The following is an 18,041-nucleotide window of genomic DNA, read 5'->3' as shown; positions in this document are numbered from 1 at the left end:
GGACTTCCAAATCTATGTTGAATAGTAGTGGTGAGACTGGATACCTTTGTCTTATTCCTGATTTTAGAGGAAATGCTTTCAATTTTTTTGCCATTGAGGATAATTTTTGCTGTGGGTTTATCATACATGGTTTTTATTATGTTGAGCTATGTTCCTTCTATGCCTGCTTTCTGTAGAGATTTTTTATCATTAATGAGTACTGAATTTTGTCAGAGTCTTTCTATGCATCTATTGAGATAATCATATGGTTTTTATCTTTCAATTTGTTAATGTGGTGTATCACATTGATTGATTTGTGAATATTGAAGAATCCTTGCATCCCTAGCATAAATCTCACTTGGTCATGAAGTATGATCTTTTTAATATGTTGTTGGACTCTGCAAGAATTTTGTTGAGAATTTTGGCATCTATGTTCATCAGTGATATTGACCTGTAGTTTTTTTTTGGTGGCTTCTTTTTTCTGGTTTTGGTATTAGGGTGATGGTCACCTCATAGAATGAGTTTGGGAATTTACCTTCATCTGCAATTTTCTGGAAAAGTTTAAGTGCGATAGGTGTTAGCTCATCTTTAAATTTTTGGTAGAATTCACCTCTGAAGCCATCTGGTCCTGGGCTATTGTTTGTTGGAAGATTTTTGACTACAGTTTCAATTTCAGTGCTTGTGATGGGTCTGTTAAGATTTTCTATTTATTCCAGGATCAGTTTTGGAAGGTTATACTTTTCTAAGAATTCATCCATTTCTTCCAAGTTGTCTGTTTTATTGGCATGTAATTGCTCATATTAGTCTCTCATGATCTTTTGTATTTCTGTGTTGTCTGCTGTGATTTCTCCATTTTCATTTCTAATTTTATTGATTTGATTCTTCTCCCTTTTTTTCTTGATGAGTCTACTAATGGTTTGTGTATTTTACTTATCTTCTCAAAGAAGGAGCTATTAGTTTTGCTGATCTTTGCTGTAGACTCCATAATCTCTTTTCCATTTATTTCTGCTCTGATTTTTATGATTTCTTTCCTTCTACTAAACGTAGGGTTCTTCTGTTCTTCTTTTTCTAGTTGCTTTAGGTGTAAAGTTAAGTAGTTTGTTTGATGTTTTCTTGTTTCTTGAGGTAGGCTTGTACTGCTATGACCCTCCCTCATAGCACTGCTCTCACCGAGTCCCATAGGCTTTGGGTTGTCGTGTTTTCAGGTTTTTTTTGTTTCTGTGCATATTTTGATTTCCTTTTTGATTTCTTCTCTTATCTGTTGGTTATTCAGAAGCATGTTGTTTATCCTCCATATGTTTGTGCTTTTTGTATTTTTTTCCCTGTAGTTTACATCTAATATTACCACATTGTGATCAGGAAAGATGCTTGGAATGATTTCAATTTTTTTTAATTTACTAAGGCTAGATGTATGGCCTAGTATGTGATCTATCCTGGAGAATGTTCCTTGTGCAAAGGGTTCCTTGAAAAAAGAGTGAATTCCATTTTTTTGGAGTGAAATGCCCTGTAAATATCAATTAGGTCTAACTGATCCATTGTATCTCTTAAAGCTTGTGTTTCCTTGCTACTTTTCTGCTTGGTTAATCTGTCCTTAGGTGTGAGTGGGATATTAAAGTCCCCCGCTATTATTGTGTTACTTTTAATTACCCCTTTCATACTTGGTAGCATTTGCTGTATATAATGAGGTGCTCCTATATTGGGTGCATATGTACTTATAATTGTTACATCTTCTTCTTGGATTGATCCTGTGATCAATATGTAGTGTCCTTCTTTGTCTCTTATCATGGGCTTTATTTCAAAGTCTATTTATCTGATATGAGTATTGCTACACCTGCTTTCTTTTGGTCTCCATTTGCATGAAATATCTTTTTCTAGCCCCTCACTATCAGTTTGTATGTGTCCCAAGTATTAAGGTGGGTCTCTTGTCAAGACCCACCTCAATGTATATGGGTCTTGTTTTTGTATCATTTGGCCAGTCTGTGTCTTTTGGATGGAGAATTTAACCCATTTACATTTAATATAATCACTGAAAAGTATGATCCCATTACCATTTACTTTGTTGTTTTGTGTTCGATTTCATAAACCTTTTCTGTGTTTCCTGTCTAAAGAAGATCCTTTAGCATCTTCTTTGGAGCTGGTTTGGTGGTGCTGAATTCTCTCAGCTTTTGCTTGTCTGAAAAACTTTTGATTTTTTCTTCATATATGAATGAGATCCTTGCTGGGTATAGTAATGGTGGTTGTAGTTTTTTCTCTTTCATCACTTTAATTATGTCCTGCCATTCTCTTCTGGCATGAAGAGTTTCTATTGAAAGATCAGCTGGTATCCTTATGGGGATCCTCTTGTGTGTTACTTGTTGTTTTTCCCTTGCTGCTTTTAATATTTTCTCTTTGTGTTTAATTTTTGTTAGTTTGATTAATATGTGTCTTGGGGTCTTTTGCCTTGGGTTTATCCTGTTTAGGATTCTTTGGGTTTCTTGGACTTGAATGGCTATTTCCTTACCCATTTTAGGGAAGTTTTCAACTATTATCTCCTCAAGTATTTTCTCATCTCCTTTCTTTTTGTCTTCTTCTTCTGGGACACCTATGATTCAAATGTTTTGGTGTTTAGCATTGCTCCAGAGATCTCTGGGGTTGTCTTCATTTCTTTTAATTCCTTTTTATTTTTTCCTTTCTGCTTCATTTATTTCCACCATTCTATCATCTACCTCACTTATCCTTTCTTCTGCCTCAGTTATTCTACTGTTGCTTCCCTCCAGAGTGCTTTTAACCTCAGTTATTGCATTGTTCCCATTATTGATTGACTCTTCTTTATTTCTTCTAGGTCCTTGTTAAACATTTCTTGCATCTTCTCAATCCTTGTCTTTAGTCTATTTATCTATAACTCCATTTTGTTTTCAAGATTTTGGATAATCTTTCCTATCATTATTCTGAATTCTTTTTCAGGTAGAATCCCTATTCCTCCCCCTCTTTTGGTTTGGTTTGGTGGGTTTTTATCATGCTTATTCACCTGCTGAATATTTCTCTGCCTTTTCCTTTTGTTTAGATTGCTGTGTTTGGGTTGCCCTTTCTGCAGGCTGGAAGTTCATGGTTCCTTTTAATTGTGGAGTCTGTTCCTTGTGGGTAGAGTTGGACCAGTGGCTTGTCAAGGTTCCCTGGTTGGGGGAACTTGTGTCTGTGTTCTGGTGGGTAGAGCTGGATCTTTTCTCTCTGGAGTGCAGTGAAGTGTCCAGTAGTGAGTCTTGGGGTGTCTGTGTGCTTGGCATGGCTTTGGGCAGCCCATCTTTTAATTTTCAGGTTTTTGTTTCTGTTTTGCTGGATAATTATCGTGGTGTGTCTTGTGCTAGAGCTTGTTGGCTCTTCAGTGGAGCTTGGTTTCAGTGTAGGTATGGAGACTCTTGAGTGAGCTGTTGTCTATTAATGTTCCCAGGAATCAGGAGTTCTGTATTGTTCTAAAGTTCTGAAGTTAAGCCTCCTGCCTCTGGCTTTTGGTCCTTCTCTTATGGTAGCCTCAAGATTTCTTCATCCATACAGCTCAGAAGATAAACCCCTAGGTTAATGGTGAAACAACTCTTCACAGCCAGAAACACCCAAAGAGATTCACAGAGTTATATAGAGAAGAGAAGAGGGAGGAGGGGGATAGAGGTGACCAGGAGGAGAAAAGGGAGAGTCAAAAGGGGAGAGAGCAATCAAACCAGTAATCAAATACCTAAATGCAAATGGATATTGAAGATTAGATTCTTAAAGGTAAAAAATTGATAACAAATAAGAAAAAGCAAAGATTAAAAACCTATAATAGAGGTTAGACTACCAAAAATACAATATAAAATGTGCAAAACAAAATTGATCACCAAAATTTAAAAAGTGTATATGAAATTTGTTTTTTAAAAAATAGGGGGTTTTTTGAAAGGTAACAGTTGGTTATAAAAATGAAAGTTAAAGAGTATTAAAGAACTAATTTTTTTTTAATTAAGAAATGATAATAGTAAAAATATATCTAGGAGTTTCTCCAGAGCTGCTGTTGGTGGTATGGGGACAATTCAGTGTCAGGCAGTCCCTTGTTCCTGCTTCCACTTGTTTTCAAGGTCAATGGTTGCCCCTCAAATGCACAGTCTCAGCATTAACTGCAGGGTTTTAATCTGTTTCATCTATCACTTTGGGGGTGGTTCCCTCTTCTTTATTTATTTTGGCTTTCTCTGTTTGCAGTTCTCTTCAGTGTCTTAATTTCTACCCTGACATCAGGGGGTGACAGTGGCCACTTATTTAGGCTCCCTTGTTCAGTTGTGCTGTGGAGAGGGAGGGACACTGAAAATCAATACCGCTAGCACACGTGGGGAGCGCTCACAGTGGATGGGTTTGACACAGTGGGTTTGACACAGCCAAGGCAGCATGTACTTCCCAGGTCTATAGTGCTCAGGCTCCAGGGTGCTCTGCAAGACCCAGATGGGCTGTGCATTTTGTGCCCTTCCCAGGCCCAAGCCATTCAGGTGACTGGGTGCTTGGTGAGTGCACTGTCCCAGGTAGGCCATGTATCTTATGCACCTCCCCGCTCCTGGCCGTTGGGCTTCCCAGGTGCACCGCACAGGCACAGTCTCAGGTGTGCCATGTGTCTCCTATGGGGAGCTGATCTCAGGCTGTGACACTCCTGGCAGATGTGAACTGCCCAGGATCCCAGGAAGATGTGTTTAGCAACTGGCAGCTCACTCAGAGTTTGCTGGAAGATATGGTCTCTGGGGCTTAGATTGCAGCAGCTCCTTGCCTTCCAGCTCTGGCTGTAGCAAACCTGCCTTTCTGCCTCCGGGGAGGGAAGGCCCTAAATGGCAGCCGGTTTGCTCTCCTTTTTTTTTTTTTTGGTGATCCTATTGTTTGGGTTGCTATGTCACATTAGCTCCCTCATTCAACCCAGTCCTTACCCTAAGGACCAACAATCTGACGATGCAGGCCTTGACTCCCTGTCCAGCCCCTACTCCCTGCTGGTGGACGCGAAGCGTCTAGGCCACTTCTCTGCTGGCAGTTGTAGTTAGGCACATGGTAGGGTTTTTTTAATATAGTTTCCCTTTTATGTTGCCCTCTGAGATTCCAAAGCTCCCCATAGACATGCCTGTGAGAGGGTTTTCTATTGTACAGAAACTTCTTCTTCACTAATCCCTCCCCAGGATGAGTCTCCATCCCTCAATCTTCTGTCTCTGCTTTCATCTTTTATATTTTACCCTACCTCCTTTTGAAGAGATTGGGCTGCCTTACTGGGTGCCTGGTGTCCTCCACCAATGTTCAGCAATTGTCTTGTGGAAGTTGCTAAATTATCTTTTGATGAATTTGTGGGGGATAAAGTGGTCTCCCTGTCCTATTCCTCTGCCATCTTGGTACTGCTTTGTAGATTTTAAATTTCTCTAAAAGGACTTTAAGTTTGCCCTTTTTTATACAAATGAGGGAATTGATATCAAAGATTGCTAAGGTATATGCTTTGGGACACACAGATCATAGGTTACAAATTCAGGGATGAAACCCAAAAACCATTGATCCAAAGATTGATCATTTTTCATAAATTGTTAACAGTGAGACTTCCCCAAGATTTGCTTTAAAAGCATTTGTCTGTACAGAGAGCAGCTTGGGAGGAAGTCCAAGTATCGGCTTGTAACAAAAACAAAGCTTCATATGTGGGGGTACATTGTCTTGTTTATCAGTGACAGTGTTTCTCTGTCTGGTCTGCAGGCTTCTTAGACTGCTTTGTATTTTTCTCTTTGTTTTCTTTTGTAATAAACTGTTATCGTTAATGGTTGCACTAACATGCGCTCCAGTAAGCTTGGCAGACCTTCTCTTGCACTTGCAGATCTGCCGTAGTCTCATTTAAAGCTGGAACAGAATCCCCAGTCAGAACAGGGTGAGTGGGAAGAAAACTGCCCACAATGCATCTGTCTTTCCTCAAACATTTCCAGATCTAGCTCAACATGTCCCTTTCAGGGAACATTCAGATGAGAAGCTAGGAGCACATAAGTCCTTCTGAATAGAGAGTGGGTTTCTGTGCTGCTGAAGCTTCAGGCTTTTGGGTGCATAAACATCAGGCTTGCAAGGGCACTCATCAGCTGGAAAGGGACTTAAATGTCAGCCTTTTTGAAACCCCTGGGGGGAAAAGAAAAGCATTTAGGGTGACCTAAACCATTGTTCCTCTGAGACTGTGTGTGTGTTTGTGCGCTGGGCTTAGTGGTGTCTGACTCTTTATAACCCCATGGAGCATAACCCACCAGGCTACTCTGTCCATGGAATTATCCAGGGAAGAATACTGGAGTGGGTAGCCATTCCCTCCTTCAGGGTATCTTCCCCACCCAAGGATTGAACCCAGGTCTCCTACCTAGGCAAGCAAATTCTTTACCATCTGAGCCACCAGGGAGTTACTAGTAATTTTAAGAAGGCTGTATCCAAGCTACACAGAAAGCTGCAGAAAGTGCATCCCTGTGTCCATTTTTGGCAAGCAAGACTTCAGATAAACACTTGCCAAAGTGTTTTTTTTTTTTAATAGAAGACTATTCCATTCAGTAATACTGCCAATCAAAGTGATACACATGCATGAAACCACCTACTATCCTGGACTTAAATAGGCACAGACAAGGGAGCAGTTGGGAAAAATAATCCAAAAAACACATGGTGATGCTTTAGTCTTATTTGATGGTCAGCTCAGTGTTTTTGGTTATGACTGGGATACCTCTGCTATTTCCTCCTGGGTGCCCTGTTTCAGACCTTATTACCTACTAGCACGTGTGCGTGCTCAGTCATGTCTGACTTTTTGCACCCCAGTGGACTGTAGCCCCCTGGGCTCCTCTGTCCATGGCATTCTCTAGGCAAGAACTCTGGAGTGGGTTGCCATGTCCTCTTCCAGAGGATCTTCCCAACCCAGGAACCCAAGTCTCTTGCATTTCCTGCACTGGCAGGCAGGTTCTTTACCACTAGCGCCACCTGGGAAGCCCATTACCTACCATGAAGTGAAGTGACGTGGAAGTTGCTCAGTTGTATCCAACTCTTTGCCACCCCATGGACTATAGCCTGCCAGGTTCCTCTTTCCATGGGGATTTTCCAGGCAAGAATACTGGAGTGGGTTGCCATGCCTTCCTCCAGGGGATCTTCCCAACCCAGAAATCAAATCCAGGTCTCCCAGAATGCAATCAGATTCTTTACCGTCTGAACCACCAGGCAAGGACCATTACCTACCATGCTACTTATCTAAACCAGGCCAGAGGAAACCCTGCTTCTGGACACTCTTTCTCTTCCCTATTATGGGTGGCCCTTCCTTTCGGTTTGCCCTAGCCCTACGAGTGGGGTCCAGATAATGGGAGGGTAGACCGTTTTGAGGTCATGGGGATGTGCACTAGGAAATTGGTGACAGGCAGTGAGAAGGCCACCAGTATGAAGCAAATTTTTAAATATTTAGACAGTGATTGCTGGTCAACCAAATGAGAGCAGTAGGAGGAAAGGGGTGAATCAGAGGATCTCATTTGACTTTCCCACTTACCAGTGGAGCAGTTTACTGAGGCCTGGAGTTTGTCTAGCAGCTCCATGAGGGTCAGTGGTGACCTCAGATGTGGGTAGAGCTCCTCTGGACATTGAGTAGAATGGAGTGGAAATCAAGATATGAGAATTCCAAGTCTAAGGCCATAGTCCAAGTCCAGCAATCACTGAGCTTTTTAAGGGGAAACAAAGAAAAAAGAAAAGAAATAAAAATAAAAACAAAGCAAATGGGGAGGTGTTAAAGCTTGAGCAGCTCCAGAAAGGAGCCAGTGTAAATTACAAAGCACAAGCATTTGAAAGAAGTAGGAAACAGTCCAATAAGTGCTTGAAACTTGCAGAGACAAGAAAAATTGCTCTTTGTATGGCCTTAAATATGAAAAGAAAATAAAGCCAAATGGGCCTTGTGCTGTTAAAAGAGCCTGCAACACTGGAAACTCAAGTGTCACTTCTATTTATTTGAAACCAAAATGTCAGCTCACTCATGAGATATATAATAGAAGTAAATTGGCTCCCTTCTGATTTTGTCTTTGCTCTCTTTAACAAACATACTTAAAGGAGTTGTTCCTTGCAATTCATATCTTTATTTACAAAATAAATAAGGATAAATTATGTGTGTGTTTAAAGACACATGCATGTAACAGTAATACACTGTCATTTACTGAGAGCCTACATGGTGTCAATACAGTGCTAATGGTCTTGTGCACATTACTTCATACTGTCATCACAATTACCTTTGGGGTGAGCATTATTAACCTGAGAGCAATGGGACAAGTTACTGGGTAACTCAGGTCATGGAGCTGCTGAATGCCAGAGGCTGGAGCTGATTCAGACGTCTGACTTTAAAACCTCTGCTCTCAGACAGAAGATAAATTTTATGACATGAGTATGAGATTGTTGGTCTGAGTTGCCAGGCAATATAATGCTATATTAGTACAATAAAACAAAAAAAAACAAATATAAAGCACAAGGAATTTTATTCCCTTTAGTTAGACCAAAAGTAAGAAAGTTCTCCAGGTTTTGTGAGTTGCATACATTTAGCTAGTTGATGTTTAAAAAGTGACCTAAGGAATATCTGTAGTGTTATTATCATGCAAAATTTCCAGAATGAATAGATGGATGCATACTAGATTTTAGCAGAAAACTGCCTTCATCTCATAAGCATACATTTATAAGGCTGTGATAATTGTTCCATCTATTCTTCATTGAATCAGAAGTGTAAGAATTCCATTTTCAGTAGAATGCCAACCTCTATTTTAAGCTCTGCCAAATAGCCTGATGTTAGGACACCCTGGGGTCTAAAACCTACAGCACGAGGCCAAAGAAAGATCCCCATTTGTTTATCAGACAACATGAAGCGGGTCTTGTTAAGTCCTGGGAATCAGGGCTCACTTGTGCCGAAAGCTTCCAGATTTAACAGAAGTAGTTACAAAGCTTTACTGCTTTGCCCTCTTGGGTCTGAATCCTTTCAAGTTAGGGCTTCAAACATGCTTGTAGAATGTCTTCTTCCCCATTTAACCTGCCAGAGAAATGTCATTCCAATCAGTATTCTCCCCAAATGAGAATTGTAGGGAAGTGAGCCACTGGGCACGCTTCAGCAAGTGGCAGAGAAATTAAGGTTTGTGAGAATGAACAAATGATTGCTGGAGTGAAATCTCAGAGAAAATGGCAAGAAAATAAGATATTGGCAATACTCTGAGAGCAGGATCATAAAGGGCATTTACTGCATTTAGTAAATTAAGCTGAATATTGTGCAAAATACTTAGCAGCCTTCCCACTGATACATTGCCTCGACAAAGGAATGGCTTCAGAAAGCCAAGGTTATAATTTCATTATTTTCAATACTTTGTTCAAAATGATGTCCATATGTCTATGTTTTTTTTTTGTTTTCCATCTGCAAATTTTTATTATGCCTCATATATACACACACACACACACACACACACACATATATACACACATATGCATTCGTAGAGACACATATACAAGGCTTCTCAGGGGGCACTAGTGGTAAAGAACCTGCCTGCCAGTGCAGGAGACGTAAGAGGTGTGAGTTCATTCCCTGAGTTGGGAATATCCCCTGGAGGAGGACATGGAAACCCACTCCAGTATTTTTGAATCTCATGGACAGAAGAGCCTGGTGGGCTACAGTCTATAGTGTCACAGAGAAGGCATGACTGAAGTGACCTAGCACACACACACACACACATATATATATATACACTCACACACAGAAATACACACACTCATATACATGTATACACAGATACTTATATATATATATATATATATATATACACATATGCACTCATACACACATATGTATACATATATAATAATACATACTATGAGGGCTACTCCATTTCTTCTAAGGGATTCTTGCCCACAGTAGTGTATATAATGGTCATCTGAGTTAGATTTGCCCATTCCAGTCCATTTTAGTTCATTGATTCCTAAAATGTTGATGTTGATTCTTGCCACCTCCTTTTTGACCACTTCCAATTTACCTTGATTCATGGGCCTAACATTTCAGGTTCCTATGCAGGAACATTTAACAGCATTGTTCTTTACAGCATTGGACTTTACTTGCATCACCAATCACATCCACAGCTGGGTGTGGTTTTTGCTTTGGCTCTGTGTCTTCATTCTTTCTGGAGTTATTTCTCCAGTCTTCTCCAGTAACATATTGGGCACCTACCGACCTGGGGAGTTAATCTTTCACTGTCATATCTTTTTGCCTTTTCATACTGTTCATGGGGCTCTCAAGGCAAGAATACTGAACTGGTTTGCCATTCCCTTCTCCAGTGGACCACATTTTGTCAGAACTCTCCACCTTGACCCATCTGTCTTGGGTGGCCCTACACAGCATGGCTCATAGTTTCATTGAGTTAGACAAGGCTGTGGTCCATGTGATTAGTTTGATTAGTTTTCTGTGATTGTAGTTTTCATTCTGTCTGCCCTCTGAGGGATAAGGATAAGAAGCTTACAGAAGCTTCCTGATGGGAGAGACTGACTGTGGGGGAAATTGGGTCTTATTCCAAAATGCAGTTCTTGGGTGCAATCTCAAAAATGACAGAATGATCTCTGTTCATTTCCAGGACAAACCATTCAATATCACAGTGATCTGAGTCCATGCCCCAATTAGTAATGCTGAAACAGCTGAAGTTGAACAGTTCTATGAAGACCAAAAAGATCTTCTAGAACTAACACCAAAAAAAGATGTTCTTTTCATTTTAGGGGACTGGAATACAAAATAGGAAGTCAAGAGATACCTGGAGTAACAGGCAAATTTGGCCTTGGAGTACAAAATGAAGAAGGGCAAAAGATAACAGAGTTTTGCCAAGAGAATGCACTGGTCATAGCAAATACTCTCTTCCAACAACTCAAGAAACAACTCTACACATGGACATCATCAGATGGTCAATTCCAAAATCAGGTTGATTATATTCTTTGCAGCCAAAGATAGAGAAGCTCTATACAGTTAGCAAAAACAAGAAAGGGAGCCAACTGTGGCTCAGATCATGAACTCCTAATTGCAAAATTCAGACTTAAATTGAAGAAAGTAGGGGAAACCAGTAGACCATTCAAGTACGAACTTACGATTATACAGTGGAAGTGAGAAATAGATTCAAGGGATTAGATCTGATAGACAGAGTGCCTGAAGACCTATGGATGGAGGTTCAAGACATTGTACAGGAGGCAGTGATCTAGACCATCCCCAAGGAAAAGAAATGCAAAAAGGCAAAATGGTTGTCTGAAGACGCCTTACAAACAGCTGAGAAAAGAAGAGAAGCAAAAGGCAAAGGAAAAAGGAAAGATATACCCACTTGACTGCAGAGCTCCAAAGAATAGCAAGGAGAGATAAGAAAGACTTCCTCAATGATCAGTGCAAATAAATAGAGGAAAACAAAAGAATGGGAAAGACTAGAGATCTGTTCAAGAAAATTAAAGATACCAAGGGAACATTTCATGCAAAGATGGGCACAATAAAGGACAGAAATGGTATGGACTTAACAGAAGCAGAAAATATTAAGAAGAGGTGACAAGAATACACCGAAGAACTATACAAAAAAGATCTTCATGACCCAGATAATCACGATGGTATGATCACTCACCTAGAGCCAGACATCCTGGAATGTGAAGTCAAGTGGACCTTAGGAAGCATCACTACAAACAAAGCTAGTGGAGGTGATGGAATTCCAGTTGAGCTATTTCAAATCCTGAAAGATGATGCTGTGAAAGTGCTGCAATCAATATGCAAGCAAATTTAAAATACTCACCAGTGACCACAGGACTGGAAAATGTCAGATTTCATTCTAACCCTAAAGAAAGGCAACGCCAAAGAATGTTCAAACTACCACACTACTCCACTCATCTCACACACTAGCAAAGTAATGCACAAAATTCTCCAAGCCAGACTTACACAGTACATGAACTGTGAAATTCAGGATGCTCAAGCTGGATTTAGAAAAGGCAGAGAAACCAGAGATCAAACTGGCAACATCCACTGGATCATAGAAAAAGCAAGAGTTCCAAAAAAACACCGACTTCTGCTTTATTTGGCTATGCTAAAGCCTTTGACTGTGTGGCTCAGAACAAACTGTGGAAGATTCTTCAAGAGTTGGGAATACCAGACCACATGACCTGCCTCCTGAGAAATCTATGCAGGTTAAGAAGCAACAGTTAGAACTGGACATGGAGCAACAGACTGGTTCCAAATCGGGAAAGGAGTACGTCAAGGCTGTATATTGTCACCCTGCTCATTTAACTTATATGCAGAGTACATCATGCAAAATACCATGCTGGATGAAGCACAAGCCGGAATCAAGATTGCTGGGAGGAATATCAATAACCTCAGATATACAGATGACACCACGCTTATGGCAGAAGTGTAGAGAAACTGAAGAGTCTCTTGATGGAAGTAAAAGAGGAGAGTGAAAAAGTTGGTTTAAAATTCAACATTCAGAAAACTAAGATCATGGCATCTGGTTCCATCATTTCATGGCAAATAGATGGGGATACAGTGGAAACAGTGACAGACTATTTTTTGGGCTCCAAAATCACTGCAGATGGTGACTGCAGCCATGCAGTTAAAAGACACTTGCTCCTTGGAAGAAAACCTACGATCAACCTAGACAGCATATTAAAAAGCAGAGTCATTACTTTGCCAACAAAAGTCCATCTAGTCAAAGGTATGGTTTTTCCAGTAGTCCTGTATGGTTGTGAGAGTGGGACTATAAAGAAAGCTGAGCACCAAAGAGGAGAAGGCAATGGAACCCCACTCCAGTGTTCTTGCCTGGAGAATCCCAGGGATGGGGGAGCCTGGTGGGCTGCCGCCTATGGGGTCGCACAGAGTCTGACACGACTGAAGCGACTTAGCAGCAGCAGAGCACCAAAGAATTGATATTTTTGAACTGTGGTGTTGGAGAAGACTCTTGAGAGTCCCTTGGACAGCAAAGAGATCAAACCAGTCAATTGTAAAGGAAATCAGTCCTAAATATTCATTGGAAGGACTGATGCTGAAGCTGAGACTCCAATACTTTGGCCATCCAATATGAAGAACTGAATCATTGGAAATGACCCTGATGGTAGGAAATATTGAAGGCAGGAGGAGAAGGGGACGAAAGGGGATGAAATGGTTGTATGGCATCACTGACTCAATGGACATGAGTTTGAGCAAGCTCTGGGAATTGATGATGGACAGGGAAGCCTGGGGTGCTGCGGTCCATGGGATCGCAAAGAATTGGACACGACTGAGCGACTGAACTGAACTGAACTCATACACACACACACACATATATGTACATGTACCCTCATGCACATATATACATATACACTCATATATATATATATATCTACACACTCACACACATATGTACATATACACTCATACACATGCACACGTATATATATATATTTCAGATTGTTGAAATAGCTGATCATAAATTTAAGCATAAGAGAAACTTTGGAGTTTTAATTTTTCTAGAACTTGGATTCTTATCAGTGCTACATTTTCTTTAACTCTTCTGATAACTCCCTATTGCATTTACTGAAGATCTTGATACAGAAAAAAAAATCAAAGACAGCAACCAAAAAACTCAGACTTAGCCGCAGGTGACCTGGGTGCCTATAGAGCAGAAGGAGGTCTCACTTGGGAATCAGGTCTGTTCTCCAGCCCCAGGTTTTAAACAAAGTCACTGTGCTAATCCAGGTGAATAATTCCATCTTTCTGACCCTCTTCCTTACCCATAAAATTATATGTTTATATAAACTTTTTCAACCAGTCGTTCCTGCTTTATCTTACTAGGTGTGTATTCTTATTGGAAGCTATGTGGGAAATATTTTAAATGATCTAAATTTAAAATCCATGATGCTTCAAAACCCATAACATCTTCGATGTTGATTGAATAAAAGAAGATCCTTAAATTAGTGATTGCAAAGATTTCCTTTGACAAGTGCTCCTAAGTTGTATGTGTATTTGGGGACATTCCTGTCTTATCACCTTCCATTACTATGGATTCCGTGTGCTCACTCACTCAGTTGTATTCAACTCTTTGGACCCACCAAGTGTAGCCCACCAGGCTCCTCTGTTCATGTGATTCTCCAGGTATGACTACTGGAGTGGGTTGCCATTTCCTCCTTCATGAGATCTTCCCAACCAAGGGATCGAACCCACATCTCTTGCCTCTCTTGCACTGGCAGGCAGATCATTTACAATACCTGGGAAAACCCTGGGTTCCTTACTGTAACTTATTTAAATTCAGAGTTGTTTTTGTTGTTTCATCTCACGGTAAATAAGTCGGGGTCAGAGCTAGTAAATTTAAGAAGGAAGTGCTTATAATAACTTCTTTGTTCATCTTACTAGTTGTTAAAAATTCCTTCCTCTTTGGTACCACTTTCTTGCCCAGCCTTTCAGGCTAGGGTGGTGGGAGGGGGGTTCAGAATGGGGGGCACACATGTATACTTGTGGTTGATACATGTTGATGTATAGAAAAAATCATCACAATATTGTGAAGTAATTATTCTCCAATTGAAATAAATTAACTAATTTTTTTAAAAAAACTGGCTTGTGTGTCCATCCCTGTAGGACTGAGCCTTCTGTTCTGAGTATCTCCCTTAATTCCTTAGTTCTGCAGCCCCTGCTTTTTGACTGATAGTTGATAAATTCATACATTTTATAACAATGGATGCATTGATGCTCTTAGCTAAGGTAATATTTGTATTGAAACAAAATTTCCTGTGCTTTAAGTAAAATGAATCTTTGGCGAGTGGGGTGAGGGGACTTAAGCTGTGGGAGGTTAAGACCTGAGGTGAGCTATTCCTAACTCTGATTCCAATGAAATCTCAAACCCAAAGAGTCAGTATGGTGATAAATTTGTGATGGTAAAGATATTAATCTATGCTTCCTTCCCCATATTAAATGAAATATAACACATTACACTGTTCTCTTCACCATGACCGTCTGATAATGTCCATGTGATGAATCTGAGAGCCACCAGACATACCTTCTGGAATAATAAATTTTAAAGATACTGTATTTGACCCATTTTTCATCGTCTCTCATTAACTCTTAAGACCGAAACAACTTTGTAAATGTGCCTGTTTATGCCACACATGAGAAATGCTAATATTTAACAGTTTTTATATACCTTTAAGATGAGACACAGAAAAAGAAAAGAAGAAAATTTCATCGCATCTTGTCAGAATAACCCTGAACTTGTCGTTTTTTGGTTTTTGTTTTTTTGTTTTTTTTCTCTTCAGCTGTGTCCTGTGGAATCCCAGAGTCCCCAGGAAATGGTTCATTTACAGGGAATGAGTTCACACTGGACAGTAAAGTGACCTATGATTGTAATGAGGGCTTCAAGCTGGATGCTAGTCAGCAAGCTACAGCCGTGTGTCAGGAGGATGGATTTTGGAGCAACAGGGGGAAGCCCCCCACATGCAAACGTAAGTGTCCAATGCTCTGCCTGGCTTCACAGATTTAAGGAGGAACAGATACATGGGTGAGAACTCTGTACTCCACAGTGCAAGATCCTTTCCCTCAGCATATGAGCTTTTGTCTCTGGCTTGTGGTCATGTTACATCAGTCTATTCCGTATCAGCCACTCTAACCATCAACATAACCTCTGCGGTCGTGAAGGCGGATCATATGGAATCACATTGGGTCCATCAGCACCTAGACCATGAAATGTACACAGAAAATCCTGGCCTTGCTGCCGTGTTCAGTTTGGAGAGATTCAATCAGGAAGTTATTGAGACATCAAGCACTCTACACAAAGTATTAAAACATAATTCAACAAAGTTTGTTCTGCGTCTCCCATCTCACTGAGTTCCCTGAGTGTCAAGGTGGTGCCTGGGTCTATTTGTACATCACCTGCTCTGTGTAACACACTGATGCTCAATAAATGCATCACTGATTTGTGAAATAGGGTGAGTTCTCTGGAAAGCTATTAAGAGTATATGATGATATTCTTAAAAGAATCAGAAGTTTGGACTCATTCTTAAACTGTAGTCTTAAAAAAAAATAATCAACTCCATAACACAAAGCCAAAGAGAACAAAAGTTCACACACACACACACACACACACACACACACACTTGTACATGCCCACACACACACTGTGTACCACACTTTTCATTGAAGCTATGTTAAACTAGCTTCAAATTGGAAATAATCTACCTACCTAGTTTCTAAAAATTGAAAACTACATAGTATTTCTACTTATACAGTATTTTTACTCTTAAGATATTATATCAAAGTCTTCAATTATAAAATTAATTTATTGACTTTTTTATGTATAGTATTTTGGTCATGTTAAAATTATTTTAACTTTCTAGGTGTGAACATATAAATGTTTACAAAAATAATCAACTTCCCTCCACAGGTTTTATTTTCCTTGCTGTCATTTTAACCTATGTTTTTCTCTTTTGCAAATAATCGTTGCATTTTCAGAAAGTCAGGAAGGCACCACTGAGACAATCCTCATCCCTCAATGAGAATAGTAAAAAGGCCCCCACTGACCTTTTTGCTATCTCCATAGTCTTGCCATTTCCAGAATGTCATAGAGTTTGGAATCAGTCAGTAGCCTTTGCAGACTGGCTTCTTTCACTCAGTAATATGCCTTTAAGATTCCTCCATGTCTTTTCATGACTCAATGGCTCATTTCTTTTTAGCGAAATAAAATTCCACTGTCTGGATGGACCACAGTATATTTATCCATTCGCTACCAAAGGGTATCTTGGTTGCTTACAAATGTTGGCAATTATGAATACAGCTGCTATATACCTCTGTGTGCAAGGCTTTGTGTAGACATAAATTTTCAACTCCTTTGCATAATTGTAAGGGAGCATGATTGCTGGATCACATGATAAGAGTATGTTCAGCTTTGTAAGAAACCACCACATGTCCTCCAAGGTGACTGTACCTTTTGCATTTCCACTGGCAATGAATGAGACTTCCTGTTGCTCCACAACCTCACCAGCATCTGATGCTGTCAGTGCTGGGGTTTTGACAGTTTCCGTATGTGTGTGCTGGTACACCCTTGTTCTAATTTGCATCTCCCTGATGACATATGATGTAGAGCATCTTTTTACACATTTATTTGCCATCTGTCTGCCTTCTTTGGTGAAGTTTCAAATTAGGTCTTTTGCACATTTTTAATCAGAACATTCATTTTTTGTTGTTATTTTTGTTTTGTTGAGTTTTAAGAGGTCTTTGTATATTTTGGATAAGAATCCTTTATCAGATGTGTCTTTTGCAAATTTTTCCTCCTGGTCTATGACCAGTCTTCTCATTCTCTTGACAGTGTCTTTTGCAGAGTTTTTAATTGTAATCAAGTTTAGCTGATCAGTTCTTTCTTTCATGGAGCATACCTTTTATCTTGTGCCTGAAAAAATTGTCCCCAAAATCAAGGTCACATAGATTTTCTCCTGTGTTATCTTCTAGGAGTTGTGTGCTTTACATTTGGGTGTTTGATCCATTTCAAAATGATTCCATTTTCTAGAGGGTGCCAGCATTTATTTTTGCATGTAGATCTCCAGTTGTTCCAGCACCATTTGTTGAAAAACTATCTTTTTTCCATTTGTATTGACTTTTGATCAATTGTCAAAAATCAGCTCTGTTTATGTGAGGGTCTCAGGCTCTCTCTTCTGTTATGTTGATCTCTGTGTCTATGTCATGCTGTCTCCTCGTTTCTGTTTTTACTAGGAAACTGACCTAATAGAAAAATTTTCAGTTTCCTATAAAATCCATCCTGTTTGGGATTGTAAATATCTCTAGGTACATATTTGATTTTAGTGAAAATGTCCAGGTAGACATGGATACCTCTGTTTTCTTTAAAGCTATAGGGAAATCATTTTGCTTGAAGATAATACAGCTCATTGGGGGTCACAGACACACAGTCCCTGTGGTATTTATTTTAACCATGGAAGCTTTATCCTTAGCTTAACTGAAAGGTGTCTCTCATGGGGGCCTGTTCTTCCTCAGGATAGAGAAGTGAACATGCACAGTCAGTCTGTCACTATAATGCCAGTTCAGTTCTTCCTGAATATATGTAGGACAGAATGCC

General features: G+C 39.9%; 1 protein-coding gene across 1 annotated transcript in view; it reads left to right on the top strand.

The window, feature by feature from the left end:
- Positions 1-18,041, top strand: part of CSMD1 (CUB and Sushi multiple domains 1) — a 2,070,704-nt gene that overhangs the window by 1,956,601 nt on the left and 96,062 nt on the right. The window contains exon 50 of the mRNA XM_070781602.1: positions 15,235-15,420. Within this exon, the coding sequence (XP_070637703.1) occupies positions 15,235-15,420 (186 nt within the window). The remainder of the gene's footprint in view (positions 1-15,234; positions 15,421-18,041) is intronic.

Source organism: Bos indicus, chromosome 27 (assembly GCF_029378745.1).
Source record: "Bos indicus isolate NIAB-ARS_2022 breed Sahiwal x Tharparkar chromosome 27, NIAB-ARS_B.indTharparkar_mat_pri_1.0, whole genome shotgun sequence".
Taxonomy (NCBI): Eukaryota; Metazoa; Chordata; class Mammalia; order Artiodactyla; family Bovidae; genus Bos; species Bos indicus.
This window is presented reverse-complemented; position numbering and strand designations above follow the sequence as displayed.